General features: G+C 39.0%; 1 protein-coding gene across 2 annotated transcripts in view; it reads left to right on the top strand.

Moving 5' to 3' along the window:
* The window catches only part of LOC104566978 (ADP-ribosylation factor-like protein 6), a 113,181-nt gene that overhangs the window by 39,096 nt on the left and 46,645 nt on the right, over nucleotides 1–27,440 (top strand). For both annotated transcript variants that reach the window (XM_088533493.1, XM_088533503.1), the window contains 2 exons: nucleotides 2,195–2,273; nucleotides 14,730–15,166. In XM_088533493.1, coding sequence (XP_088389619.1) covers nucleotides 2,195–2,273; nucleotides 14,730–15,166 — 516 coding nt within the window. The remainder of the gene's footprint in view (nucleotides 1–2,194; nucleotides 2,274–14,729; nucleotides 15,167–27,440) is intronic.

The raw sequence follows: 27,440 nt of genomic DNA, 5'->3' as shown, positions 1-27,440 counted from the left end.
ACCATAATTCATGGCTCTTTCATTTGTGCTGGTTCAAATCACTGCTCTGTAAACCTGGTCACTGTGTTTCACTGATGGAAATTTTTTTTTCCCCTCACATGTTTTTGTTTCCCCTGAAGACTGTGGCCTTACAGAGAATTGTGATAGCCTGAGCAAGGAATAGGAAAAGATAGCTGAAGTGGAGGAGGAAAAGTATGGAAATTTCTAATGTGTAATGGAATTTCATAGCAAGCTGTCCAAGCCTGGCTAGGAAGAAGACAGTAATGTGGGCATATATTTTATTTGAAATGCAAGCAAAATTCATCCAAGTGATAAAGTGTTCAGGAAAAAAGTCTGACATGAAGGAAAGAATACAAGCAAAAGACAAAGTGATGAGAAAATGGGGAATTAATGATCATACATGCAACACTTAACAAAAACAAAGATCTTGAGTTCTACAGGCCAGATACATCAGGAGTGACATCCAGAAGCCAAGAGAAAAGTCTTGTGGATATCTACTCCATTATCCTTGTATAAAGGACTAGGAAAAAATATGCAGGGTTGAGTGGTGTTTTTTTGTTGGTTTGTTTGTTTTCCCTAAGTGTGCCAGACTGCCCAGAAGAGTCCATGAAATCTCTTCCAAAAAACACCTACCAGCATCAAAAGGAATTAGTAGGATAGCAAGTTAATTGATGTTCCATCTTAAAGGCAGCAAAAAATAGCCAAGGCTTTGTGTGCTTTCCCTTAAAAAAAAATCTTAGTGTTTCTGAATACATTAAGAAAGATTACTTGTGATGATCTCAGGGTAGATGGTTTTGAGCTTGAAGATCTATAAAAGAAAGGGAAGATGATCTCTGTTGCAATGTGTTTTAAGAAGATCTTACAACCTCAATTGCAGAAGAGTTCTGTTCTCATTTTTGTTCAGAGAATCTTGACTATGAGCAGCTGGAAGGGGAACTAATATTTAGTCAGAATGTTCTTAGTGTTTTTTTATGTATATCAATGTGTGTTTAACTCAAATGCCTAATGCACATTTGGCATAAAATGTTGCTTTTCAAAAAGATAGACATGCTTATTTCTGCACATGTGGCATTAGTCAGTAGTGGCCGTAGTACCAATCTATGTCTAAAACCTTTCTCCAAATCCAGACAGAATATCGCTAAAATAAAAATAATAATAGTGGTTTCCAGCTTTTAGATCATCTCTTCATACAAATACAGCAGTAAGGGCTTGTGTATTTATAAATAAAAAAGCTAAATGTTTAAAATTTAATAAAGACTTTTTTGAGGTAATCATATGACTTCACTGTAAAACAGAGCATTTCAAACAATATATTGATATAACTTTTTTTTTCAGCTTGTGATAAGCAATGCAGGAAGTGAGGATTAATATCCTCTAATGTTTGCTTTGATTCTGCTTTTCAGTTGTGTGTAATTTTATTTAAACAGTTTTATTTAAACTGTTCTTAGCTCGATGTACAGGATGATTGATAAGAATTGGAAAAAAATTGGTTCCCCTTATTCCAAAATTGGACTCCGGAGGGAAAAAAAGAAGAATGTCCAGGGTAAATTGGCTGTGAGGAGAAACAAGACTTAAGACCTATGAGTTTTAATTAACAGGTGCTGTTTTGGCGATGATAACATGCCTGTTACCCCCTTTCTAAAATTTCTTACTCATTTGTCTGCAAACTCTCTTTAGATGTGTTCAGTGAAGATTTATCAAATCTCTTGCCTGAGGTTTGTGCTGAATCCACCTGCCCTGAGTTCCCTCCATTTGGTCACAATCCTCTGTGTAAGGACAAGGGGTACCTTCCAGCTGCCAGATAACTGCTGTGGCAATGAATGCTGCCATGGAACATGCATCAGCTATGCTATTGCTTTTCCAGCAGAAAATGATGCGTATGTGCAGAAAGCTTGATTTTTTTTTATTGAATTTGGTTGCCAGAGGAGCCTTGTTGTGCTATATGCTATTTCTGAGTGCTTGAGTTTGAAGGACTCAGTGTGACTTGTAGTAACTATTCTGCTTCCATCTTCTGCTTACAGGGCATGGCTTTTTTGGTTGCAATATATGCAGAGTATGGGCTGTGGTATGGAAATTGTGTTCTTCTGCTGTTTAATGATATTTTGTGTTTCATTTGAATGATACAGTGTTGGTTCTCAGGAAAAATTGAGTAATGGAAGTCCTCCGTGTTACAAAATGTGTCTTTGTTTTTCAGTTTTGAAAACAGAGGAAGTGAAGCCATAAACTTAAAGAGCAATCAGAAGGAGAGCACAACTCTTCCAGCACTGCTAACGGTATGACTTTTGTTAACTAATTTTTAATTGAACTAAAACATGTCACATCTGCTCATGTCATTTTTTTCTCCATTTTTCTAGTGTTGGATTTATTCATTTATTTATTTATTTTGGTGCAGCACCTAGTTACTATATTCTAGATTGAGGTCCATATTATGCTAGGTATTACTGTGCATGCAGAACATAAACAGATTGTCCTGCCTTCAGGTTCCGACAGTCAGATTAAAGAAGTGGTAGTCTAGTGCTAAGTTAATATGCAGTCAGCAAGCTGAAGAGAGAAGCCCTATATTTTTATCAAATGATACTTTCAAGCACTCTCCTAAGCACTCTCCTTTCTGTGCACCTTGTATATACTTAACCAGCCAGGCCTTGTACGAATTTCTGCTGGTTGTCAAACAAAGCACCATGAGATCTTTCTGCTGAAACACACACATGTGTTGGCTTTTGTTCTTCATCAATGTTTCATGTTACTTGTGCTCATCTTGTCCTTTAAGCATTTTCTGCAAAAAGGAGTCACGATTCCAGGCAGTTAAGGCTTCATGTGATGACTGCATGCATGAAAGCTGTGTGCAGATTTAGTCAAAAATTTTCAGTAGTTATATTCAGGACAGAGCCTGGCAGTACAGCCTTTTTAAAAGTTTGTGCCGTCGTGTCCTGCATGGAGCCATTTTGGCCACATTTGGCCACGAATGTTCATCAGGCATTTTTGCTCAGTTATTTATTTCGCTTCCTAGAAGTTGTAGTTTAATGCAGATAATATTGGTGAGGTCCCCTCAGTAAGGGCCTGAACTGAGTCCACCAGACTTATTTGTTGATGTGGTAGCCTTCTTAGCAGACTGAATCTGAGATGTCTTTCCTGTGTCACACTTGTTAGTGCTGACTGCTAAGTATATGGAGAAAGAATGGGTCGTTTGCCCTCTATGGCTTACAGGCTCTGTCTAGTCAGCTCTTCAGAATCTGGGAATATTTTGGTTGGGTTTTGCCAGAGGTGGCGTATTGCAGTTACCTCTACACAGACCCAGCCTGAGCTGAGAGAGCTATTAGGTCAGGTGCAATTCCATGTTGAATAGGAATATTCTGCATCAAGGCGAGAACCAGAGCAGTGACATTTGTTTGGAAGCCTGGTGGATTCAAGCCAGCCCAGGCAGTACTGAACTCCTGCTACACAACACCAAATTCATTCCTGTCATCATAAATGACAGGCTGGTGACTCTATAGTTTGAGACACATGCAGACAGGATCCTGCTTAACCAGGTGAGAGTCTACTCTAATAAAAGCAACTTCTGTGTAATTAAAAACAAATATATTTTTATGTTATTAAAAAAAATCTGAAGCAGATTAACCTTTTGAAGAAGTTTTTGATTGGGGAAGGGAAATCATTTAGCATACATGTAGAATACATGTAGCATACATGGGGCATGCTAAGTTTATAGGTCTTACAGAAGAGCTTAAAATGAAGCATGAAGAGAGTTAGGTTTCAAGGAACAAGCAGCATGAATGGATGTATTAAAGGGAGCATAGCAGGTTAAGTGACCTAAGATACTTTCTTTCTTGCATAAAAATTGAATCTCATTTGTTTTTTAATAAAAATGCTCAACTTCACAAGCTTTCCTAATGAATCTAAATTCATTACATTCAAATTTACTCAGAACTTGTTGTGCTTTTGTAATATTATCCTAAAAAAATGGTGCCATTATGAATGCTGTGCATTTTTTCCAAGTATCCAACCTGATCTTTGTCTTGCCACTGTGACTTTTTTTAAATTACTTTGTCTTTATGTTCACCATTGCAAAGTGTTGCAACATGCATTACATTATTTTGAAGTAATGTTTTGTGTTTGTATAGGCTTTGTAAGAAATGTGTGCTTTTCAAACTGCATTTAAATGTGTTGAAAGCATTCTGTCTAATTTACTCTTTCTTAAGTTGATAATAAAAACATACTGATATACCTTAGAAGTTTGGTTTATGTAGTAATGAATACTGGAAGCACTAATATTTTATGTCTTTTGTGATGAAATTGTGAAGAGAGTCAAAAGTGATTTAGAGAAAGTGTTTTTAATTTTTTTCACCCAGCAATGAAAATAAAATTTCACCCCTTCCACCACCTTTTTTTTTTTTTTTTTTTAACTGAAGTATGTTTCTACTTTAAGTCATACCGTTGGGTGGTGACTAAAAGTTGATTCTGGCAGATGGATTCAATACAGTAAGTTAAAGATCTATCATGTTTCCATATGGGCTTAAGTGCCATGATTTTTGTACATATAATGGTGGTCCCAGCAGGAGGCCTGGGGTGAAATAGCGGGGAAACTGGCAGTCTCTTTCTAGCTTACAAGCAAAGGTCAGACATTTAAGTTGTAATGCCTGGGCAAGCTGAGCTGAGAAACATTCTGAGCTACCATAGCTCTTCGGCTATTCTGAGGACTTCAGCTATCAGTTCTGTACTTTATACCTTTATACTCAGTATTATTATTATTTTTTTCCTGTGATGAAATATTTAGCTCATCAAGGGAGAGAAACATATTCTAATATTTGTCTTATGAGAGTTGGTCTTTTATATTGATGCTGAGGTGACACTTTCTGTCACTATTTGATCACTCTAACAAAAATTGCAGAAATGTCTTTTCCATGTCTATTAAGTCACTGCCAGGAAGTACACCATGGCCTGCTGCTGTTTGTTTACAGATTTTATTTTGTTTCTGTTCCTTTGCATTAGAGCAGTAAACATTCTTTCTGAGTAAATGCTCCATTAAATGGCATGATTGTTGAGCACATAGCTCTCTGGATGTAAATAGTTTCTGAACTTCATGTTTAGTGTCCTCTTTTAGGTATCTGCATTGCATGGTGTCCAGTACATATTAGTATATCATTAACTTAACTTTTAGTACAACAAGGACTTTGTTTTTAAAAGGAATTTTGCAACAGTGTTTCCTATAAAAATACCTATGTACATCTCTAGCAGCAGCTGGTAATGCTGTTAAAACTGTGCTTTACAGCTGAAATGTAGGTGTGGTTGACCTATGTGCAACAGCTACTAATTGAGCTAACACTACTGCTGGAGAATAACTTCTTAGTATAGTATTTATATAGTATAGTATAGCAATTTTTACCGAGGCTCCTACTTATATTACCATGCTGTAGCAATGACGACTGATGCTTGGGCTAGCTTAAAGAGTAGTGAATGGTTTAGGCCCGGCTTGCAGTGTCTGATTCTCTGCTCAACTGACCCTTTGCCGTGATAATGCAGGCAAATCATTTGCCTGCTGATTATCCCTGGATATCCTTCCCATAACAGTGCATGGAAGAAAAATACACACAATTATAACTGATTTGGAAAAAGTTCTTGAGCATCCAAGAGCAAGAACCGTAGTCTGAACTCTGTAAGGCAAGTTTGGAAAAAGTAAGTGGAAGTTTGAAAAAGTAAGTACAAATATAATATACAAAATATATATGTCAGACTTCAATTTTTCAATAATGCAAAATATTTTGTACAGAGATCCATGTGCTCAAGCCTGTGTGCTGATCACCTAGACTAACCGAACAGAGGTATAGTCTCGACCTCTGAATAAAATATGGGGACAGAAACTGCTGCAAAGATTATCCAGTCTACTCCTTTGCCCCAAGGTGAGATCACTGTATCTGTGTCACAGCTGAAAGAAGTTTGTCTAACTTGTTTTTAAAGACCCCCAGGGATGGAGATCTGGAAGATCTCTGCAGCTTCATCAGACAACTGTTCCACCAGTTTCATAATTCTTATAATTAGCAAGTCCTTTTCATAACATCTAATCTCAACATTCCTTGCATCAAATTAAACCATTTCCTAATTGTCCTGTGACAAGTATAGCTGGGTACCTGAATATGGAGAAGACATTATTCTGTAGCCCTGCTTTCTCACATGAATTTCACTTCCAGGTAACATAAAGATGGCTGTATTTAATCAGTAGACACAATATTTAAATGTGATGACAAGGAGTACAATTATTTGTGAACATGGAGCTAAAAGATCTTTCTCGGAGAGGTAACAGTAGGATAAGAGGCAATGGATGCTTTTTGGAACATGAAAAATTCCAGTGTAGCTATACGGACTTTTCCTTCTTGCTTTCTTTCTCCATAGTGGAGGTTAAGTATTGAAAGAGAATGGCCAAAGAATCCCAGAATGCCAGAATGGTTGAGGTTGGAAGGGACCTCTAGAGATCATCTAGTCCAACCCCTCTGCTCCAGCAGGGACACCTAGAGCACGTGGCACAGAGTGGCATCCAGGCGGATTTTGAAGATCTCCAGAGAAGGAGACTCCACAGCCTCTCTAGGCAGCCTGTTCCAGGGCTCTTTCACCCTCACAGGAAAGAAGTTCTTCCGCACATGGAGGTGGAACCTCCTGTGTTTCAATTTGTACCCATTACCCCTTGTCCTGTCACTGGCCACCACTGAGAACACTTTGGCACCATCCTCTTTACATTCACCCCTAAGATACTTGTACATGTTGATCAGATCTCAATTTTCTCTTCTCCAGGCTAAACAGACCCAGCTTGCTTAGTCTTTTCTCATAAGATAGATGCTCCAATCCCTTAATCATCTTCATTGACCTATGCTGGACCCTCTCTAAGAAATTCCATGTCCCTCTTCTACTGGGGAGCCCAGCACTGCACCCAGCACTCCAGGTGCGGCCTCACCAGAGCTGAGGAGAGGAGCAGGATCCCCTCCTTTGACCTGCTGGCAACGTTCCTCCTGATGCAGACCAGGATCCCATTGGCCTTCTTGGCCACAAGGACACACTAATGACTCATGGTTACTTGTCCACCAGGACTCCCAAACCCCTCTCTGCAGAGCTGCTTTCCAGCAGGTCAACCCTTAATCTGTACTGATGCCTGGGGTTATTCCTCCCCAGGTGCAGGACCCTACACTTGCCCTTGCTGAACCTCATGAGGTTCCTCTCTGCCCAACGCTCCAACCTGTCTAGGTCTCTCTGAATGGCAGCACAGCCCTCTGGAGTGTCGACCACTCCACCCAGCTTGGAATCATCGACAGACTTGCTGAGGGTGCGCTCTGTGCCCTCATCCAAGTCATTGATGAACAAGTTGAAGAGCACTGGGCCCAGTACTGATCCCTGGGGGGACACCGCTGGCCACAACTTGGCCCCGTTTGGGCCAACTTGGCTCCAGCTAGACTCGGCCCCATTTATCACGACCCTCTGGTCTCTGACATCCAGCCAGTCCTCAATACACATCAATGTTCACTCATCTAACCCACATTTCCCGAGCTTTTCTATGAGGATGTTATGGGAGACAGTGTCAGAAGCCTTGCTGAAGTCAAGGTAGACAACATCCACGGCTCTCCCTTCATCCAGCCAGCCAGTCACCTCATTGTAGAAGGCTATCAGGTTCAACAAACATGACTTTACTTTGATGCATCCATGCTGACTACTCCTGGTCACCACCTTTTCCTTCACATACCTAGAGCTGGTCTCTAGGATGAGCTGCTCCATCACCTTTCCAGGGATGGAGGTGAGGCTGAGCAGCCAGTAGTTTCCCGAGTCCTCCCTCTTGCCATTTTGAAGACTGGAGTGATACTGGTTTCTTCCAGTCCTCCGGCACCTCCCCCACTCTCCATGACCTCTTGAAGATGGTGGAGAGCGGCTGAGAAATGACCCCTGCCAGTTCCCTCTGCACTCGTGGGTGCATCTCTTCCAGGCCCATAGATTTATGGGTGTCCAATTCGCTTAAATAATCTACAGGTCAATCCTCCTGGACCAGCAGAAAGTCCTTCTCTCTCCTGTTTCTCTCTCTTGTCTCTGGGCTCTGTAGTTCATGGGGACTAGCCTTAGCAGTAAAGACAGAAGCAAAGAAGGCATTCAGTAACTCTGCCTTCTCTGCATTTATTTTTTAATTTGTTTTCAAATATCATGCTCACCAAAACATATTAATTAAAAGGCAATGGGAAAGTAGTATCAGAAGGATTTAGAAGAAAGGGCATAAATAAGAAAGGCAATTAAATTCTGTTCTGTCTGCTTCTCACAGTAGATCAGTATTTAAAAGAATTTTTCACATTGAGAAAAGAGTACTAATTTTTAGTCTTTCATCAGAGCTTTACAGTAATATGAGGAGAAAATTTGGGAGAATTTTTAAAGCAACTGTTCAAATGATATAAGCAGAACTTTTAATGTATGAGTGACTTAGAATAAACTTTAATTCAAACTGTACCTCCTTTGTTTCTTTCCTTTCATCTAAGGTCTTCATCCTTATCTAGGGTCTCATCCTCATCACCCTGCTTTTGATTCTCTCTGACTCTCTTGTCAGGGGATGAGGAGCCTGGCTTTTCCCTCAACTTTGAGTAGGCTCACTCTTGGTGAATATTTGTTTCAGAACATGCTTGTTTCATTTTTTCTTCATGTGCTTACAGCATTTGGCAGACGAAATCTTTGCTGAGTACTCCTAAGTGTTTAAGACTTCAAATGAATAAACAAATTTTAGGAGTCTTAGTGCGGAACTTTCAACAAAGGACACTTTGTTTCAAAATGTTAAATAGTCATTGAATGTAAATAGATGTATTTAAAAAAATGCAAAACTGGTACAGTTTAACTGAAAATTTCTTCCTGTTTAACCTTTCCTCCTGGTTGTGAAGATGCCATGATTTCATTAGTGCTTTACTTACTCTTGTCATCCATTGTTGTCGTGATCTGGTCTATTTCTCATGTCAAAACAAGCAAGAGGGAGGAGGATGTGGAAGGTAAACTTTGCAGTATAAAATCATCCAAAAGACATTGAATTGAAGACAAAGTTTTGAATGTTTGTGGGAATACAGATCTCATCTTTAATTTTAAAAAGAAAAAAAAAAAACCCAATCTGTTAATATTTGTTTTGTTTTGGGTTTTTTTTTTGTTCGTTTGTTTCCCAGTTATTTAAAAGCTGTTAAAACTAAGCAGTTTCTGAAAATGATGGAGATTGTGTCGGAGCCTTCACCATTCTGACTCCTGTCTTGAACACTTTGATGACTTTTTTTTTAAATCCATCTTTCTTGTGAATAGTGGCAGCAGTGCACTTCTAGGAGTTCTCTGCTTATCCTCTATTTCACTATCTGATAGTATTATGTGTCTGTAGTTGTTTGAGAATGCCTAGCTGCTTTTCCTTAAAACTAGATAAAAAAACAAAAGCTTGCTTCATCAGAGAATTTAACGTTACCTCAGTGTGTCCCGCTCATTGCAAAAAAAAACTGGGTGGCTGCATCCAAGATGCTGAAATCATCTGCTGCGGAAAGCTACATGTTGTGGGACTGAGCAGCTACATGTTGTGGGACTGTACCAATCTATCAGCAATTTGTGCTGTTTCGGGGTGGATTTTGTTCAACACAAAATGTATGTACTCTGTAGCTGTTCAAAATGAATTAGACAAAAAAACTCAGTGTGATGTTCAGAAATTGTTGAAGGAAATATAGATATCTTAACTATGTCAAAAGGTAAAGCTAAGGTGAGGAACTTTGTTAATTTTCCAATATTTGAAGTAGTGATGTTTGAGCATGCAACTTTGTACACCCAACACCTATTTTAATCCAAAACTTTACATTATTTCTATATAATAGTGAATGGAAATTCTGAAGTAATGTTATGACTATTTCTCAAAGGAGGTAATGGAGATATTAAGATTAAGTGACTTGTCAAAGGACCTTGGTGTCAATTAATAATCCTAAAATTCTGATGTCAGTCTGTCTTCTCTCATCACAATACCTCTAATAACTCATATTGGTTAAAATGGGCAAACATATCCATTTAATATACAGAATCAAGAGCTTCCAGTGCAGTAAAACAAATAATCTGTGAGAGATCTTCATGTTGTTGTCTAGAATTTCTCCTTCATAATGAGTATTTATTCATGGTGTGTGAAATCTGACATGTCTCACTGCTGTGGCTAGAAGCTAATTCCTTGTTCGTACAGATCTGTGTTTAATGCTGTTAATGTTTCCATTTGATTCTCTTGTTAGGACAATAAAAGAGACTGTATTCTTGGCAGATTGACATAACTGCCAAATTAGAACCTCTGGCAATTTGAACTTTTGCCACTCTGTTCCTGAGAGAAGGCAACTGCCAGAGCTGTTCTTTACAGCTTGTGTTAAGTCCTTGGCAGACCTGGCAAAGCAGTCCCTCCTCAAGGTGCTGCTGAACCACCAGAGCTGCTCACAGAGCAACCCTCTGCCTCACTGCATGGGCACAGATAGGTTGGTGGGCCTATGTCTGTGCTACAGCCCGGTGTGGATTACAGCGTAGGTAGCATGCTCTTCAATAAATCAGCTCAGTTAGCAATCACCACTGAGACATGGCATCATAGGTTTCTCATCCCAGTAAGGGAAGCTCAAGTAAGGTGAGACCACCCCACACTGCTGCACAATAAATGCAACTTCAGTTGTTATTGCTGTCTGTTCAGTCGCCTGATTTAAGTCATAATCTTGTTTTACACTCTGCTGAGTTTCCTCTCTACACTAGTCTGGCTGCCTGGGGGCTCACGGGGTTGTCTGGTAATTCCAGTTGGAAGGGACCCCAGGATGTCGTCGAGTCCAACCTCTTGCTGAAAGGAGTGTCAGCTATGAGGTCGAAGCAGGTTACTCGAGGCTTGTCCAGGGAAGTTTTGAGTAGTAAATTGCTAAAGAAATAGAACCTAATTCGAAAAGTGTTGTGAAGCATGTCAGAAGCAGGAAACCTCAAAAAGAATTGGAAAGGGAAGACAATGGAGAAGGTTGATGACAGTCCACATATAAAAAGAGCATTCTGGAAATACCATACCACAGCAGGAAAGCTTTAATTCTCTTTGCATCAGTAAGAATCTTAAAGAATAACTGGGAGTCTTTCACCCAGGAGCTATTGTTTGTGTGCGGTAAGTCTGTTCAGGCTTATGTGAGACTGGAATATATTGTTTTTTTAATGATGAGATGAAGCATAACTAATACCAGGATCGTAAGTACTTCTCCAGTGCTCTGAATATCACACTACTGAGCTGTGGGACAGATGCAACTGCTCTGTCGCAGTGAGCTAAAGCCCCTACTGTTGAAAACAGTGAGATGCAGTGGAGAAGGAATCACTTTACATACACCCTGCTCCCTTTTCGTTTTACAAATACCTGTACCCTGCTGCCTTTCCTTTTTCACAAAGCATTCACCTAGTGGCTTTTGTCACAGGCCTCAGCAAGAAGCATGGGAGATGATAAGTGCAAGCTGTCTTGATACTGCCTCGTGGAACTGCCTTTAGACTGCTACGTTCTTCAGGCATTTGTGGCTGATGGCTTCTGCTCTGCTAAAGGCTTATTGGATTTACACATCATGTGCTCTAGTCTCATTTAGTTGTGTGTCATTTTCTTAAAATACATGCTTTAAAATCTCAAGTAAGAACAGGGATTTTCCTTTGTTTCTCTAATGCGTCAAGAATGATATGAACTGTGCTTGGGACATTTTGTACAAATGATAAAACACCAATAGCTGAGGCTGTCTTCTATAGCAAAAACAAAGTTGGAGCAATGGGGAAAATTTATAAGGAAAGTAGGATTGATTATATTTAAGGAAAGAAAGAAGAATTTGCATAGCTTCTGGGTTGGGCTTTATTAGACACATGTACCTGAAAGTAAGCATAGTGTAAATGTTCTTCAGGGCTTTTTTATGCAAGACACTATTTATAGTTAAAGGTATGGAAGGGCCCTTTCATATTAAAGCTTCCTGTTCTTTTGATTTACCAAAAGTTAAGTAAGGAAGGGAAGATTAAAGAGGAAGGAAAGACTAAATAGATTGATGTTTCTGTAAATAGAGACTACAAAACAGCTTTTCATGCCGGACATAAATTATGCTTGTAAATAAGAAGCACTGTCTTTACAGGCTTTCTGTCTCAGAGCTGCTGAGGAAGAATATCACATGGAGAAAGATTGAAGTCCCAGTTCCTAGTGTGGGATAGATGAGAGGAGGCTCAGTTACAGAATAGAAATCGCCTTAAAAAATGGAGGAATAAAGATGAGATGATAGTAAAGTGTTTAACTGAGCATAATACTTCTGTAGTTAATGCTGTTAAATTCATAGGTATTGTAGTAATTAATATATAGCAATTAATATAAATATATAATATATATAATTAATATATATAATATATATAATTAATATAAATATATAATAATATGTCCATCATCTAGAATAGCTATATTTGCAGAGAATAAGGTTTCTGTATACTTTCCTGCACTGAAATATTCTTTGAAAGCTACAGCTGATAAATTTATGTGAATGAACAGAACAAGGGAGGAATATCCTCCCTGCCTTAAAGTTAAATCAAAAGGTAGTATTCAGCAATTACGAGATATTAATCAAAGTGATGGAAGAAACTGTGACAGTAGAACTTTGTGAAACTGATTACAGTATATCATTCATACATTATCAAACTTTACGAATTACATTTTCTTCTTGTTTCTATTTTATATTTCCTTTTGTAAACTACTTAGTTTCTACAGCATGCGCTTAATTGTTCAAGACATTCATCCAAGGTTTGCCTACTACTTGCATAGTTTGTCTAATGCTAAAGATACTAGCACTGTGCTGGTGAGCTGCACTGGCTTCTGCTTCATTTCTCATTTCCAGGGGTAGGTTTGGGGTAGACTTGTAACGTGGTGAATCCCTGAGCACTAAAAGGATTATTACATCCATTTGTGATGTGTGATGATCTGTGATGATTTGTGATCTGTACTTGATTAGTGCAGTATGTGGGGAAGCCAGTGGTGTTATTTTTTTGCTGGTAATATGAAGAAAGGCTGGATTTTAGGGCATAGAATACCTTCAGAAGTGCTTTAAACAGTTGTTTAAGTTAAGCAACATATTTGAAGGAAAGAAGTACAGGTTATATGGATTACTGAAGCACAAATTAGTGCCACTGAATTTCGATCCTTGCACAAACAATTCAATTTTTAACACAGCTGAGGAGGAAAAGCATGCCCCAATCGAATCACTTAATATCAATCAATTACATCCACTCTTCATGTGAAAAAGATGACAAAATAATGTTTGAAGACTAAAGACCATGATCTCAATATTCCTAAGTATCGTTTGCATTTTTCTAAAAAAAGTGGTTTTTCCCCAAAATACAAAAGCTGTTTGTTAACATACTCTTTTCATCATTAGCATGAACCTTTCATGGACTGTTAACATACAATGTGCAGTTGAAATAAATTGAGATAGGATTAATGAGCTAATGAAAGTAGCAACTTGTGGCTTGGTTAGGATGGATAGGCATTATCCAATTTGGAACTTTTACAGTTACTCTTACAATTACTCTTAACCAAAGATATTGTTAACCACAATTTTTGCAGGAATTCTTATTTATGCTCTCCCATCCCAGTCCTGTTGAGCAGAATAGGTTTTATCTGAGAAAATGTAGGGTTATTTTCTTCCATTTTAATCAGTTGTTTTGAAATGGACTGAAACGGCAAGTATAGTAAAGTAAAGATTATCTTGGCTGCTATGGAATCCAGTATGAAGTGTGAGGATGGAGAAGATGTTGGGGGGGATGGGCAAGGAGGCCCTAGGAAAATTTGGCTCAGGAGAAAGAGATTGTAAAGCAAAAAAACACGCTGGGAGCGTGTAAAAGGAACAGGTTATCTAACACTTAAGGCTGTGTTATATTTGTGTCTTGCTATAGCGTATTTATACAATTCGCAAACTGTAAACTGTATTCAGTTTGCAAGCTTGTGTAGATTTGTTTGTAGATGTGGACTTTCTGAGCAAGTTAGAGTATGACAGACATTATGGTACTCCTGAACTGGTACCAGCATATACCCCGAGAGAACAAGAAATTCCTTCTACTTGCTCAGTGCACAATATGATCAGAGAGTGTCCTTATTGCAGACAAGTGATAGCTAACTCCAGCAAGAAAAGTTGAAACTTTCAGGTACAATAAATGGATCAAATGTCTGTGTGCTTACATGTCAATGTATGATTTCATTTGTGTGATCTTTCAAGAAAGATTTCCCTTGTATGACCTGTTCAAAGTGACTGGATTTTATTTATATTTTATGTGTTTGTTACAAAGTTCTGGTTTAGGTCTGCTGTCTTAATTTTCTTGTGGATGAACAGTAAATAATACCGAATTTGTCCTTGTCTTAAATAAGAAAGAAAAATGTTTTTTTTCCTTTTAAGCCTGCTTAAGCAATTGTTGTTCTCCTGTCCTACAATGCTTTACTTCCACAACAGCTGCTTAGCAAATCAGAAAAGCCTATATTCTTTTTTGTTTGTTTGCTTGTTTTGTAGAATAGTAAACTTTTTAATACATAAAGGAAGGTGCCCATTTCAAAGAGAAGAAGAGATCATGGGAGTTTCATTAATACTCCTAAAAACTGTTCCTTTAAACTACAGGTCTGCAGAAAGGAGCAGAAGGTGTAAGAGCGAATGAAGGAGTTTGGGAACACATGAAGATGACTTATGTTCTTTATCTACTTCTTGTATTTCTTTTAGGTTTGTCAAAAGGAGGAAAAGAACCATTCCACAGAAGAACTTAGCAATTCTGAAATCCATGAGGAGTTAAAAAAGGCTAATAGCCTTCCTAGTTTGACACCTGGAATCAAAACAGCATATAAGGACAAGCAGCCCAGAGAAGGTTTTTTCCAGTTTCTTGGAAGCTTATTTAATATTGCATCAAAATCTTCTTTGGTAGAATCTAAACCGTCTACCTTCCAAGATGAACCAAACAGATGTGAAAAGGATTTACAGAACAGAAATACCCTTCTGGAGGATAGGCATCCAAAGAATCTGAAAATTGAACAGCCTGTCAGGTCTACAGCTAAAATAAAAGAGGATTCTGTAAATAAAGCTGACACCATCTTAAACAACACTGGGAAGGATATCTCACAGGATCTACAAGGAGTCCGGAAACGATCTGCAGATGTGCCAAAGTAAGTTTTGTATTTTAATGTTAAATATGTCAATGTCTGTGTGTGCAGAGCTAGAGCAACTGAGTGCTGAGTATAAGTCATCTAAGGATGATTTGGGATGTCACTGACTTGAGCTTACGGAAATGTGTAGTAATGACTGCGTTAAAGAAATATCAAGAAACCAACTGAAACAAATACAATTTTAATGAACTTTTCCTAGAACCCTTGTGACTATGCCTAGAGCTGGTGTAGATCCCTCTGAAGTGTTAAGAAAGGAAAGATACCACATTCAGAAACACATCCAGTATTATTGCAGACTAAGTAAAGGTCAGAATGTTTGGTGGCTTTTTGTATCTCTTTAGTTCTGTAGTTTTACTTCTGCAAATAAGGATTCTGCGTTTTTAAATCATCTTTCATGGTTCGTTTTAACGTGGTGATTTTTGCTTCTGTATTTTGTTTCTCTTTGTCCTTTGGGCTTTTTTGTCTTCTAAAAAAGGTTATGTAAAATACTCATTTAGCCTACATATGGTACATCCTTAACAGTCCTGTAATATTTCCAAAAAGGTTTCATTAGTGCCAAGAACATTAATGGATATTCGAGAGAAGAAAAGCTAAAAACAAACAAACAAAAAATGCTATATATTAGGTTATTTATAGCATTTTAGCTTAGTGTTTATAGCATTAAAACACTATATATTATAAATTCTTTCTGGCTATGGAATAAACATAGATAATAGTATTCCAAAAGTAGCTATTATGTTGAGTTTGGGTACATGTGAGCCAGAGTAGCTTAAGTATGGTTTATGTTTATATGTGCGATACCTTTCCACTTTGTGGAAGTAGTATAAAATAGGAACTTGTCTTATACACAATGGCTCTGTAAGTAATATTTACTCAGGTTTTCAGTACTGTTTGGGATATTATTTCAAATTTTAAGAAAAAAATGATGGTAGCTTATATTATCTATGGCCTGTGAAGTGTTTTATCTCCACTTAGGTCAAAGATTCCAAGAATAGCTGCTTAACGTTTTTTTCTTGCATATCAGGCGTGTTCCTATTACACAGTGGCTGGATGACTTTGGTCACCTGTTATTCACCTTTGCATTTAAGAGCCTGAGGCTGGAGTGATCAGGATTTGAAAAGGGGAAAGGGCACCTATTCAGGTGAACCTAAAACAATACTACCAGCATGAAAACTGGCTGTATATTCACCAAAATACCCTTTGTGATTTATAAAAATACGGGCTATGTTCTCTTGAGTACATTTTGGTTTTTGATAGCATGTTTGACCAGTTTTTATTAAGAATTCTTACTGCAGTGTCACACATCTGACTAGCACGTTTTTGAAACTGTGCTGTCGCCCAGGGCCACTTCACTGAATTTAATGCTGATAAGAAATTTTCTTTTAGCTGTTATCTGGAGAGGCCTAGAATGCATTATGTCATATCATGTATTATTCAGTAGAGACAAAATTATATTATTCAGCATAGCCTGTTCACCAGTATGTCTGCTTCCTGAACGAACGGTGCACTGCTTACAACCTGCTTGGCAGGCCGGCTTGCTCCATCCGTCGGGCTCCTGCTGCTGCTGTTTGCTGTTGCTCTTGTGCTCTCTGGAAACGGACAGTCGGGTTACACACCATTATGTCCAGGGATGTAAAGATATATAAGAAAATGCAGTTCTTGCCTCAAAGAGAGCTTTAGTCAAAAAGGACAGTAGATATTAATGTTTTTTTTTCCTTTTCCCTTCGCTCTGTGTAGTATTTTCTGTATCATATCTCAGAACTCTTTCTCCTTCATTTTCTTCAGTGTTTGCTCTTTTTCTGCACTCTTCCCCCCACACTTTTCACTGTATTCCTTAGCTTACAGTGGCAATCTGTTCTCTGTCCAGGCTCTTTGCTTACACTTTTCCCCAACAAATTCAGTCTGCTTATACACTGTACTCCGCTATCTTATCTTCAGTATCTTACCTACTTGGATTAATATGAATCTTGGGGATTCAGCTAGAGGCCAGATACATGCTGCACTAAGCAAGTAATAGGAGCCTGAAAAGGCTGAAGGGGTGAGTGAAAAAATGCCAAGGGCAGAAGTGAGGAGGTCAGTTTTGCCCTTTTCTTCTTGTTTCCTTAATGGTGCAGGAGGGAGTTGACACACATTTCCCTCCAGGTAGAAATCACAGATTTCTGCTACCTTTGTGCAGTGTTTGATAGGTGTGCTTTGATTTTATTTTCAGTTTTATTGATGCCTACAGGTCTGTGAATAGAAGCAATGGAAGTGAGATAACTGCTAGGACTTTTTTTTTTTTTTATTTCAAAGTATTTGAGCAGTAACTGCTGGGATGCTGGGCAGTCTATATGCGCACTTGAAAAGGATTATTTTCACAGAGCCACCAAATGGTTGAGGTTGGAAGGGACCTCTAAAGATCATGCGGTCCAAACCCCCAGCTCAAGCAGGGACACCTAGAGCACGTGGCACAGGATCCAAGATCAAAACCTGCATCTAGGCAGATTTTGAAGATCTCCAGAGGAGGCAGCTCTGCAGCCTCTCTGGGCAGCCTGTTCCAGGGCTCTGTTACCCTCACAGGAAAGAAGTTCTTCCTCACATGGAGATGGAACTTCCTGTGTCTCAATTTGTACCCATTACCTCTTGTCCTGTCACTGGCCACCACCGAGAAGAGTTTGGCACCATCCTCCTTACATCCTACCCTGAGGTATTTGTACATGTTGATAAGATCCCCTCTCAGGCTTCTCTAGGCTTTGCTTTTCCTGAATTCTTCTTCAGAATAATGTGGGTTAGTAAGTTGTTTTTGGAAAAAGAGCTTGCAGACTTTGAAATGTAAGGATATGAGCTCACTAAAGCAATCTTCTTTGTGGAAGTAATTCACGAGTTATTCTGGTTCTGTTTAAGTCAAAGTTGTGATCGCATTTTCAATTGACCATATTTTAATGTTGTCCCATATTGTAGATAACATGAGCACGGCAGTGCAGATTTTTGTCTATATAGTTTACATGTCTTCTGGTCAGGCAAATACATGTTAAATGTCTGTATTGCTGATTTGGAGATGAGAATTATTTGGTCTATGCATAAAACAGAGTTTTTCCATAGAAACTGTCTTTTTAAAATTGAAGAGTTGGGGCTTTTTTCATTGTAGATGTTGTGAATTTAGGCAAACATTAAAACAGTTATTTTCAACTAGTTCTTAAAGTACAATATACACTTGGTCCGTTTTGGCTCTTTTTGGTTAGATAGTCTCTGTGCAACTTTTATTATGTTTCTCTACTTGAATATGCAATATGACTCTGCTTAGAAGCAATGGATAAAGAGGACTTAAAATGAGAATGAGGCAAAGGTTTGCACTGTTTACTCTTTTAGAAGATTAAATCAAGGATGCCTTTTTTTTTCTTTTACGGAGATTATTGTGCCTTCTTCGTTCTCTTTTAGTTTATGAAAGTTTAAAGGATGTGGAACAGTTTTCTGGTTAAGTACTAGATTCTTTACTAAATATTAACTAACAACTGATTTTCATTTGGCACAGTTAACTATGAAAGTGCTCCTGTTTGCAGGCCATTGATCAGATAGTTTTGCAAAAAGCACTAAGTAGTTAGAAGTGGGTGCTAAATCACATGAAGTACAGCATGGAAACAGATGTAGGATGAAGAAACAGCTTGGTCTGTGGACACCATGAAGGGAAGGGAAATGGTCTTCTGCTAATCTCTCAAGGATAGGGTCCCAAAAGAGAGCTGGGGTGTGCTGCTAGTGACCTGTGCATACTCAAAGGCCCTATAGATTGCACTGGTTGAATTGTGATTGTAGCATTTAATTTAGACACAAGCCAAAGCCTACAATTTTACAAACCTATAATACTACTGCAGATGTGTATTACTGATCTTTTAATTATTTCTTGTGCCATGTGGGACATACTGAATGTATTTGCTGTTAATTCTAAACTACTGTTAAATATTCAATTAGAGCTTATCTGTGGTGGAGAGAGGTTGCAAAGGTAAGTGGAAGAAGAAAAGTTACTAGTTTGCATAATCATCTCCATTAGATTAGTTCAGAAAAAAACACGAAACTACTGGCAAGTTCTACCCAGGCAGTTTCTATTAACCTTATATGCTTAAGGAATATTATTTAAAATACAAGGAAATCATAGTGCTTCGACCTATAGACTGAGGTTAATTCTGCCCTCGGTGTGGGGCCCAGCTCTTGGAAAAGACCCAAGTTTCCAGGCCTTGAGCCAAGGAAAGAGGAATTCATGAGCTCAGCCCGTGGAGTATGTGTTTGTGTGGGACAAAAGGTGTAGGCCATATTATTTCTCCATCAACTTGGCTGGCTGACTGAGAGAGGTGGTCCTACCTTCAGGGGTCCTGGTCCTTCAATCCACACAGGGGCAAGTGGTAAAAGAGAAGCACGGCGGACAAAACCATCATAAATTGGCCAAAGTCTTTGGGCAACAACTACTGTGAGCAGCAATATAATAACTGCAGCACTGAAAGTGGGTGAGGAGAGTGGATCCAGTTAAGTGTCAAGTTACTGCATCTGTTAGTTTTCCCTTTGTCTGACATGGTGAAGGTTTACTTGCCATTGGAAGGCAAAGCACACAAGTTCTACTAAGTGTAGAAAAATCTCATTTTTACACAGGATGGATTGTAAGGTGGTGTAGAATAGTCCCCAGTGGTTGAGGGCTCAAAATAAAAGTGAAGAGTGCGTGTTTGGTTTTGGCCTTTGCATCGCCTCTTAATGACATTAAAAACCAGCCTTCGATTCTTGAAATAAGCCCTAATAGTAAATCTGATGGAAGAAAAAGAAAAGGGGAAAAAAACAAAGAAACCCGCTGGGAATGCACCTTGCATATTTCATTTCTCACCGTTGTCAGTCTCATCAAGGGAGATCAAGAGTTTATACGACAGGCATCAAATATGAAATGTGATCTTGCCACCATTATCTTTTTTCCCATAGTAATAAACCTCTTTCACATATATATGTGACCCTTCACTAACAAGCAACAATTTGGCTTTGAAGTTGAGGCAGTTTCCCTCAGACTTCTGGAGGGAGGCTTCCTGCAGTATCTGCCTGCTGCATTCTTAAGAATACAACCTGTGATAGTAGGCACTGTACAGGCAGCTGGGAGTAACTGCAACAATGTGTGTCCTTTGCCTTTTTCCAAAAAAAAAAAAAAAAAAAAAAAAAAAAAGGTGTGAGTAATGGCCCAGCGCATTTCTTTTGACCGCTTGCTGTTTGCCCGTCTTCTAGTACATTTTTTTTTTATTTTGGGTCCCTCAGCAACAATAAGTGGATGCTGTGCATAATCAAAAGCTTAACAATAGCATTTATGAAGCGCAGTGGCCGTTTTGAAGTTCAGTAAAACAAAAACTTATTACGTGGTTTGTTGAACATGATCGATGAGATGAAAATCAAAGTTGTACTACTCTAAATGTTCTGATTCTAAAATCCTGACTGCTAGTTAAGGTGCTAATACCTAAATTTGAAAAACTGATTAAGTTCCTGCTTTTTCCCTGAAACTGGCAGAGCTGCTGGTCAAAATACATTATTGAATATATGCTGTTAGTTTCTATTGCTGCTAGAGCAGAGGTAAGATAAGAATAGTGGGTATTTGGATTGGTTGATGAGGTGCTGTCTGAGTGTTAAGAAAAGCTGTTGTTTTCAGTACTAAATTTTAGTATGATTAGAATTTTTCTATGTTTTGTTAAAAAAATTTAGTACCATTTTGCTATCGATAAATAAGGTGTTTTGAGAGGCAAAATAAGGTGGATTTTATGCAAAACCAGACAGCTTTATTTTTATAGACTGCTTATATGGGATGTGATGTAAATACATTAACTAATACACAAATTAGTCCTCTAGATAAAAAGCATTTTTAATGTAATAAATGTTTTTCAACTCCTGATGGAGTCTTTTCTAAGCACTGTGGACTTGGAGGTGAGAAAGAACCATACAACAGCAAAGGTTTCTTAATAGTGACCTGAAGACAAAAGGCATTGATTTCAAGAGTGAATGTTCAAAAACAGTTTGCTTTGAAGTTACACCCTCTGACGAGACAAGTCCTAGCAATAATTTAGCTACAGCACTGCAAAGTATTTCATTCAAAAAGAGAGGTAGCCTGGAGGAGAGGCAAATTGCAGACCATTTATAGATTACTGAGTTACAGGATGTTGTTTTTTATGTGAGGATTTGGCAGATCTTAAAGTCTAGAAAAATTATTGCTACAAATCTAAATGCATTGTACTTTCCATTTAAATCCTGTCGAAATTGTGTCTTTTTATTCGTCTCCTTTAGAAATCAAGATTATAAAATTCTTCAGACTCTTACAATTCTGGTTAACACATTTATTTAGATTCACGTTTGTGTTCCTGGTCAGATGCAGATTCATGGTGATATACAAATACTGTCATTAATTTGTCTGATAATTTACGTATTTTGGTTTTAGTTCAGTTGGTAGTGGCAGGGTTCGTCTTTCTCAATAAGTCCCTTTGGCAGAGAATCAAAAGTAACGGACAGAAATTAAATCACTTCATTCTAAGTGATAGTCTTCCAAAGCATTTCCTAACAAATATTGTAGCAGAGTGGCGAAGCTAGCACTGCATTTGTCCAAATTATTCTTGTCTTGTGATCAGAGCCCTGTCCTTCTCTGTGATAGCCTGCACAGAACCAGTTTACAGACAGGATCTGAACTTTTTAAACCATGAGGATACACACAGCATAGCAGTGTCTGTGCATCTTTGAAAGTATTTGTTGGGTGGTAGCGGGAATGCTGTATTGATTGCATCTATTATAATGCATATGGATTCTCACTGTATGTATATATAGTTGCATATAGTACCTATGTTTAGTAGCGTACGGTCTGCCAGAGGTGGGAGAGACATCTGCCTCACGTCTTGGCACGCTGGTGTGTGAGCAGCCCCGGGCTGTGCTGACCCCGGGTGATCCTGGCGGACGGGGCCCTGCGTGCGTGACACGCGTGGCCGTTTTAACCCAGATCAGTTGCTTTTGGTCCTAATCAATTCCCTGGTGCAGTTGGCTGCAAAGACGCCCTAAATGGCACAAGGAGCAGTGGGGAGCAGTGTTTTACTGCAGCTTCTGGCTCCTCTCTTACCCACAGAAATGCAGCGCTCTTCAGTTCATGGTGCTCAACAGGACGGTCAAGCATCGCTCAACCTTAGCTGCTGCCTCTCTCAAGGGCATAAACTGGGAAGAACTCGACTCTTCTACGGCAGCTAAATATACCCCAAAATTGACTTTTGAAGACTCTCTCTGGGAAAGATCTGGTGATACCCTGTCACTAATTCCCTTGGTTAATTGTGGATGGAGGCCTCCGGCAGTGATTGGGGACTAAACTTCCAAGGAAGGATTAATAATATGCCCAATAAAAACAGAAGGCTTAAACTTATTCTTAAACCTTTTCCATAGGTATATACACAGCTTGATTTGAACAAGCTGCACTTTAACACTACTCAGACTTTCAAATTTTGACTAGAGCTAAAGCCTATGTGGATCAGATGAGAGTTTAAGATGAATATTGTGCTGGGATTAAGTGACTCATTTTCAAAGTAGGGTTAAATAGGGGAATCTGCCGTATGAGAAAAACAGGCCCAGGCCTGTCTGCTGGAGAACATACCTGCCCAGAGCTGGGACACGGCCCAAAGGTAAAGCTTTTGCTGGCACGAAAGCAATTTTTTTTATATTTCTAAAGGATGAAAGCTTCTTGGTTTAAGAATAATTCATAAGAGATGTGTGATGCAAAATTGAGCTAAATTAATTACATGGAAAACTAATTAACTAGATTTCTTTTTCCAGTGAATTATTTTTCTTAGGTTATTCAACTTTGCAATGTAGTTTTGAATTGATAGCAAGCGTTTCTCAGAAACAGCATTTTACCGAGCCATTTTAATTTAAGGTGTTCTTTGCATCTGCAGTATAATGGGCTCTTATCTGGGCTGTTATCTGTCAATAATAGCTCAATCTTCACACCTTCATCTTCACTGTTGTTGTGGTAGCAAGTAGTGACTATAGTGACCTGGTATAACTGGTGCCCTGCCTAAGTAGGCAGCTGGGACGGCCGGAACATGCAATCATTTTTTTGCTGCCTCCTCTGATTAACTGCTGCACCTGAGTAATGCCCAGATGCAGTTTCTAGTGTAATCTTCTGACCCATCTGCCTAACTCCTGTTAGCATCAGTGTGCATGAAAGGAGGCTCTCTTTGTTACAGGTGTCCTGGAGTCAAAACTATATTGTTTGCAAAACATGGCCAAGGCTATGGTGCTGGCTGAGTGTACAGGGATATCTTAACTTTAATTCTTCATTATCTCGGAGGAGAGGCTAGGGACTGGATCAAAAAGGGAAAGCCGAGGAGTGATCTTATTGCTCTCCACTATCTCATGGAGGGACTTAGCTGAGGTGGAGGCAGAATACTGTCAGCGGCAGCCACTGACAGGATGAGAGGCAACGGGCTCGAGCTGGATAATGGGATATGCTGATATTTGGCTTCATGTTTTCCCTGTGACGGGTCAAACGAGGGGACAGGTGACCAGGGAGACAGTGGAGCTCCCATCCTTGGGGCTGCTCAGAACTAGGCAGGACAAGGCTTCAAGTACCCTGCGCTGCTTGGCCCCACTCTGCGCAGGGGGATAGTGATGATGAAAACCCGTGGTCCTTCCCAGCCTGTATTATGCTGTGATCCTGTATCTGTATGCCATCTGGATTCAAAATGTGATTGGCTTTTTGTTGGTTTTGAAAGCAAATCAGGAGTACAGTTGCTTTCCTAGATATGTAAGATAATCAAGAAGTACTACCATGAAGAGCAAGGGGAAGGAAAAACATTCCTTTCAAGATCACAGAGACAATATTTGCTTTGCTTAAAATTGTAGTTAGCTCTTAATTGCCCTTATGGAGCATTACCTTGAAATTTCTTGCAAAATCTGTGGTGTGCAAATCAGTGTGTATGCTTCAGAAGGTCAGAAGTTTGGTTGAAGCAATGCAAAGTTCCAGAACATTAGTTATTTCAAACTTCAGATTAAATTATGGAGCTGTCCCCTCTGGCTAAGAAATCATTTTCTTTGATATAAGTCATGTATGGCAACTTTTCAGTTAGTCCACAGTGATTTTTTTCTGTAAGAGTTATACTTATTTCCATTTATGAAAACCTGACATGACGACAGGAAACAGTTCTCTGAATAAGTGAGTTTCAAACAGAAGGTTTTCAAAACAAGTGACTTTAAGATAATTCCTTTCAGACAAAGAACCTTAATATAATAATAAAAATGATGAAAGTTTTAGTTGTATATGCAGTAGGAAAAAACTAGGTGGAATAAAATTAAAATGATAAACCATCACATAATTTTAAAATAGGGAAGAACAGACAGGAACCACGAAAGACACACTGATTTAGAACTGTGGTTTTCAGCCAGTAGTCTGCAGCTCTGTCTGGTCTCTGAACTATTTTTGAGCAGTCTGTGAAGGGAGACTGGGGAAATGTGCTCATGTGCACTTGAAAAAGTTAGACTCCTGGCCTGGAGAAAACATATCTAGAAGAGTGAAGTATGTATGAAGAGTGAGGAAAAGGCCATTGCGTATGTTGGGAGAACCGGGTGCAGTGTGTGCTGCAGAAGCAGCCAGGCCCACCTTTCCAGACGCTGTGCACTCCTGCTAGCACGAGAGTGCAGCATGAGCTGGGGAGGCTGAAGTCAAGCAGTCATGGTAGGTGTCAGGGCTTTCTAGCATGGATGCCATACTGTGCAAATGCAGCTCTTCTGCCTGCGGATCCGGGGCAGGATGTAGCATCCTATCATGCTGTATGATCTTCCTGGCTCTGCTTGGAAGCCGTTGAGTGATGTCTACAGTCTGCTTTATTGTATAGTGTAAATACAGAGATTGGAGGGGTCATCATCTTGGTAACATACCCTTGAAAAAGAGGCAAATAATGGTAGGCTTTGTGGATGCATTTAGATGAGGCATTCAAAATAGTCAGATTTCTCCTGCTTCAGGGCTTCAAAACTAACAAGCTTGTTTTATGATTAATGCCAATTCCTGTGCAAGTTGCACAGATGTCTGTCACATGAGATGTGTCAGAAGATGCTCTCCTCTCCTCCTTGACTTTAGCCCTCTCTGAACTTTGTAGTTCATAGGGTTTTCTCTTCTGGAATAGAAGAAGTCATTACAAGCACCTGCTCTTGGCAAATTTTAAATAATTTGTCTTGACATCTTTTCTTGTTGCTGTCAAACTGTCTTTCGTGAAACTGAATTTAGGCTTTACAGGGAACTGAATAGCCCCCCATGAGGAAGGGAAAGAAGGAATGTCCTGGTGTTTGAGATACGGAGCAGAACTACACACTAGTTAATCAGACTATCATCTGTATCCTCACATGAACTGTAAAGAAAATTTTGTCCAAAGAATTTCTAAGGTAAGTTCTGAAATGACACAGTCCTTGGATGATCAGAGGTGAATTGTTACTCTAAATGCCTATGAAACAAGTCTCCAGTGACATTTTTAAGATTTGTATGACACAGCCTGGAGAAGGAAATATAAGCTTCTAAATGTGTTACATAAGACTTAGAGCAGGATTTAGAGCAAGCCAACTGAGTTCAGCTATAGCGTATGAACATGAGTTTTCATTTTTTAAACATGTTGTTACTTCCTGTGAGTGGTTCAGGTTGCAAACATCTCCACATACTCTAGAAAGGAATGCGCTGGGAATGAAAGGTCTCTTGGCAAAAGTGTTGTAAAATATCCTCAGCAGAGATTCTTGATCGAAGGTCAACAGATCCCTCAACTGCCATGTCTGTGGAGGACAGGTCGCTTCATTTTAGGGAAGGAAAAGAGGGAAAAAAAAGAAGAAAGAGAGGCAGGTTTGCAGGATAGCAGAGCTGTGTGGTAAGAGATGCTAAGCGAGTGTAGCTGTAGGATGAGGCCTGCTCCTGGGATAAGCCGTTACTGTCATACCATTACTGTCATACCGTGACTAATTGCTGAAGAAAGTAGTGTCCTCCGGGACAAAATAGTGTCAGGTTCGTGAGCAGAGGAGTCGAGGCAATGGAGGATGTGGTGCATTCAGGGAAAGAGGAGCATGCAAGGCTAGGAGGAAGGAGGGGTGTAGTAAAGCCCAGCCATGTGAAGGGGAAGGCAGAAGGAGCACCAGTTCTTGGCAGTTCTTGTAGATAAATTCTGAATTCTTCTTACTGCCTGTCAGAGAAAAGCTCAACTGCAGAATGAAAGTGCAAGTTGATTGTTGTCAAACAGTTTATTCAAAATACTGCCTTGTTTGTGGTGGAAACAAGCACACAGTGCCTTGCGATGCCATTACTGTGTTCACAAGAATTGGTGCTGTATTCTGTGTGCTTTCTGTTTGCTCTGTATCCAGCACATGAAGTCTTCTGTTCGTTTTCTTAAATGCTGTGTTCATTCAGGACTATTGTAGGCTGAATTTCAAGGTTGGCCAAAGTATGGGAGAAATGGTGAATTTTGTAAAAGCTTGATAGTGAAACCTTCTGATTGTTTAGGACATTTTGACCCCATTGCAACTTCACTGTAGTAGGGGAGGTTACACAGTAAGGGTATTTCTGAGGGAGAATATGATAAGTCTTATATGTTCTTAAGACTTATTTTTGTTACGGTTGTTTGATGCCGAGGGAGTTTACTGTGTGATAGAACTTGACCAATATTTTCTTCCTCTAGGATTTTGGGGACCTCTGAGGCTTTCGAAAGTGTTTTCCCAATATAGACAAAAGTTTTGTGAAGAAGTAGAAAACAATCCATTAAAAAAAATCTATTTGTCTCTTTGTCCAGCTGTGTTGTTTTCTTCCCTTTAGAAATGTGTATGTTTGAAGAGATGTGGATGCTGATTAAGCAAGTGGTATGTGTGGTGTTTCTATGGAAACCAAAATAATGATATAGAAAGACTAAACATAGAAAAATGAAAATGCTCTGGAGACTTGGTGTTTATACATGACTTTCCTTTTTCTTCTATAACTTAATATACCTAGTATCTAAATCCTATTTTGACATATTGCTGTAGCCCTCATAAGGCTTAATGCCAAAAATAAACCTGACAAAGTAAAATGAGTATATTGATGAGTGTATAAATGTCTGTTTTAATGTTATGGATATGAATAATTTTGCTTGTAGTTCAGTTGTCCTTTTTGTATGTCCAAATAGTGCACAAGGAGAGACTTCACCTATTATTTTATGTAGTACAAAATCCCCACTAAAAATAATACTCAGGTAAGAATCTGTACCTATAAAACCTAGGTGGAAAGAGATTCTATTTTAGGTGGCAAGGCCAT

This window comes from Tinamus guttatus, unplaced genomic scaffold (genome assembly GCF_059628265.1).
Source record: "Tinamus guttatus ecotype Peru unplaced genomic scaffold, ASM5962826v1 Tinamus_guttatus_pri_ptg000035l, whole genome shotgun sequence".
NCBI classification, from domain to species: Eukaryota; Metazoa; Chordata; class Aves; order Tinamiformes; family Tinamidae; genus Tinamus; species Tinamus guttatus.
This window is presented reverse-complemented; position numbering and strand designations above follow the sequence as displayed.